Source organism: Gymnodraco acuticeps, unplaced genomic scaffold (assembly GCF_902827175.1).
Source record: "Gymnodraco acuticeps unplaced genomic scaffold, fGymAcu1.1, whole genome shotgun sequence".
Taxonomy (NCBI): Eukaryota; Metazoa; Chordata; class Actinopteri; order Perciformes; family Bathydraconidae; genus Gymnodraco; species Gymnodraco acuticeps.
The window spans coordinates 310914-314813 of record NW_022989903.1 but is presented as its reverse complement, the minus strand read 5'-3'; the positions used below and the strand labels follow the sequence as shown (position 1 = coordinate 314813).

The following is a 3900-nucleotide window of genomic DNA, read 5'->3' as shown; positions in this document are numbered from 1 at the left end:
AAGCTATTTTCAAATGAAGAGGAGGTTGTAACCGAGGCTCTGTGTAGGTCAGAGTCTGATAAGCCCTCCCTCTTCTTCCTGCTCTCCGACACAGCCAGCTCCACTCTGTATTTCCTGGTTCCTCCCCTTCAGAGCCACACTGAGGAGGAGGAGGAGGGGTTAACCAACATGTGGGTAAAGTACAAGAGCTGATAGGCCACATTCACCGCCCACACACACATGCTGTTCAGATCACAGCTCACACTAGTTTCAGCTCTCAGGAAGTGAAACTCACACACACTCACTGCTACTGAGAGGTGAAATGGCGGAGAAAGGAGTTCAGCTGGACCGGGAAACCTTAATATCTTGTCCCATCTGTCTGGATCTACTGAAGGATCCAGTGACGACTACCTGTGGACACAGCTACTGTATGAAGTGTATTGAAGGCTTCTGGGACGGAGAGGATGAGAAAAAGATCCACAGCTGCCCTCAGTGCAGGCAGAGCTTCACACCGAGGCCTGTCCTGCTGAAAAACACCATGTTAGCAGCTTTAGTGGAGGAGCTGAAGAAGACTGGACTCCAAGCTGCTCCTGCTGATCTCTGCTATGCTGGAGCTGAAGATGTGGCCTGTGATGTCTGCACTGGGAGGAAGCTGAGAGCCTGTAAGTCCTGCCTCGTGTGTCTTATATCTTACTGCGAGAAACACCTCCAGATGCATTATGAATCACCTGCCTTTGAGAAACACAAGCTGGTGGAGCCCTCCAAGAAGCTCCAGGAGAACATCTGCTCTCGTCACGACGAGGTGATGAAGATATTCTGCCGCACTGATCAGCAGAGTATCTGTTATCTCTGCTCTATGGACGAACACAAAGGCCACGACACGGTGTCTGCTGCAGCAGAGAGGACTGAGAGGCAGAGAGAGCTGGAGGGGAGTCGACTAAACATCCAGCAGAGAATCCAGGACGGAGAGAAGGAGGTGAAGCTGCTTCAGCAGGAGGTGGAGGCCGTCAATGGCTCTGCTGATAAAGCAGTGGAGGACAGTGAGAAGACGTTCACTGAGCTGATCCGTCTCATGCAGAAGAGAAGCTCTGATGTGAAGCAGCAGCTCAGATCCCAGCAGAAGAGAGAAGTGAGTCGAGTCAGAGAGCTTCAGAAGAAGCTGGAGCAGGAGATCTCTGAGCTGAAGAGGAGAGACGCTGAGCTGAAGCTGCTGTCTCACACAGAGGATCACAACCAGTTTCTGCTCAGCTACCCCTCACTGTCAGCCCTCAGTGAAGCTACACACTCCTCCAGCATCAACATCCGTCCTCTGAGCTACTTTGAGGACGTGACGGCGGCCCTGTCAGCAGTCAGAGACAAACTACAGGACGTCCTGAGAGAGGAATGGACAAACGTCTCACCGACTGAAGTGGATGTTTTACTGCCAGCAGCAGAGCCCACCACCAGAGCTGAGTTCTTAACATATTCACAGGAGATCACTCTGGATCCAAACACAGCAGAGACACAGCTGGTATTATCTGAGGGGAGCAGAAAAGCAACATACATGACACAACATCAGTCTTATTCTCGTCACCCAGACAGATTCACTGATTGGCCTCAGGTCCTGAGTAGAGAGAGTCTGACTGGACGTTGTTACTGGGAGGTGGAGCTGAGAGGGGGAGGAGTTTTTGTAGCAGTCGCATACAAGAATATCAGCAGAGCAGGGAATGAAAGTGTATTTGGATTCAATGACAAATCCTTGGTCCTTAGTTGTGACCAAAACAGTTTTACATTTCTTTACAACAGTATCAACACTCCCGTCTCAGGTCCTCTGTCCTCCAGAGTAGGAGTGTACCTGGATCACAGAGCAGGTGTTCTGTCCTTCTACAGCGTCTCTGAAACCATGACTCTCCTCCACAGAGTGCAGACCACATTCACTCAGCCGCTACATGCTGGAGTTTTGCTTTGTTATGGATGTGGAGACACTGCTGAGTTTTGTAAACTCAAATAGCCTGAAGTCCTTGGAGGAACTCTTCTACTTCTTAAACTCACCGTGTGTCCATCAGAGCTGATCGTCCATGTCTTCCCTGCAGAGATCAGCTGTCAATCAAACATGATGGGCGGGGCTTCAACATCTTCTCACGAGTTGTTCTGTAGATGCTGGACTTTCTTCCGGCTCCTTCCTGTGTCTGGTTAGCCATGGAGGCTGTCACTGCTCAGGAGGATCCTTGTTCACCTGAACTGATATGTAAACTTGGCTCTAAATATGTGTTGGATATTTCTTTTGATTCATGTTGTTGTTTCTCTTGTAGTGCACGAGTCTTCAGAGAGAAAGCAGCAGAGCTTCTTTTATTCTACACATTTTATTCTGGTTCTAAAACAATAGAGGCATTTATAATCACATGTATTCTTTTTGACAGATTCCATGTTATTGTTGCTGAATTAACTAAAACATGAGTTCCCAGATGGTTATAACACTTATTTCATCATCACATGTTTATTCAAAATGATATCACTTCCTGTCATGATCATAATCAATAAGTACATCATTCATTATTCTCCTGGGAATAGCTTAGAGTCTTTGCTCGGGAAATACATTGTATAATATTACAGTTATTGTTTTGCAGACGAATTGTTGTTGTTGTTGTTGTTGTTGTTGTTATCCAAATAGAAAGTGGGTACTCTGATGTTTTATAGAACATTAATTATCATGATAATAATCAATAAGGAAATCATGTCTGACTCTGTTTGAAACAGCTGAGATGAAACACATTCATGTGGAGAAAGTGAGACTGATCATGAAATCATTGAACAGACTTTACTGATGGGATGTGTGATTAAATGAAATGTTTGGATCATTAATAAAGGTTTGTCTTTCAAAAACAAAAACAGGATGTTCTTCTTGTGTCCAAGGTGCCATACGAAGCTGATGGAGAACATGTGGAAGTGATCTGAGACTAAATGAAGCTCAGCACAAGTTCAACCAGGAAGACCGTCTTTACTCATTCATTTACTATTTCCATGTTGCTACTCTCTCTCCTCTCAATGAGTGATCGGGGCGTCACTCCCCAGCTTAACCAATCACTTCGCTCTATTCCCAAGAGCCTATCATAGCGCTCTGCTAACCCTTTTTAAATCTGCTCTCCTCTCTAAATAGAGATTGTCTTTGCAATGGTACTAAATAAAAAATGGTTTTATACATAAATTGCAATTTATTTAAAATGCCAAGTTCAAGGAACTGCCTTGTCACTTTGATCATACATGGAAGTGGAGCCTATAGTTTTCATTTAAAAGATTTGTTTTTCAATAAATAAATCTCATTCATATTTACATAACATTACAAGCATTACATATAACACTGAAATGGAAAAAAAACGCAAATTATTATAAATAATATCAAATAAATGTCAGTCACCCAAAATGACGTCATTGGGTTTACTGCTACACAAAACGCTTTTATTTTGAAATAATGTACTGTCTCTGAAGTGCCTCCTGTAACAAGAGATCATTTGAGGCAGTGGACAAAGACATAAGGAAAGTCAGATACTTCTTACTTTGTTTGTTAAAGTTGTCATTTTATCTTCAAAATGCGTCTTTCAAGTCTGTCATTAGTGTTACTCATGGCATAGCCCTAGGGGTGAACATTTGAATGGGGAAATGTATTGTATTGAAGAGTTAAACGATTTTGATATTGACTGAAGCCATATTTGGTCTGATATGGAGGACGGAACATGGTATAAGTATAAATAAATAAATGTCTAAATAAATGTATGAAGAAATACAGGAATAAATAAATAAATACGTAAATAAATAAATAAATACACAAATAAATAAATACACAAATAAAAAAATAAATGCATAAATAAATATGGAAATAAATACACCAATGTATAAATAACTAAATAAAAGTCGAAAATAAAACATAACACACGTTATTATATA

The 3900-nt window shown here is 42.4% G+C and overlaps 1 protein-coding gene across 1 annotated transcript; it reads left to right on the top strand.

The window, feature by feature from the left end:
• The first annotated feature begins 266 nt into the window (after window positions 1-266).
• LOC117540384 (tripartite motif-containing protein 16-like) lies at window positions 267-2847 on the top strand. The gene has a single exon (XM_034207044.1). The coding sequence runs from the start codon at window positions 302-304 to the stop codon at window positions 1967-1969; it is 1668 nt and encodes a 555-aa protein (XP_034062935.1). The 5' UTR covers window positions 267-301; the 3' UTR covers window positions 1970-2847.
• Window positions 2848-3900: the final 1053 nt, after the last annotated feature.

Coding starts and splice junctions, on each gene's coding strand:
- LOC117540384 (XM_034207044.1), top strand. CDS start 302: ATGGCGGAGAAAGGAGTTCAGCTGGACCGGGAAACCTTAATATCTTGT.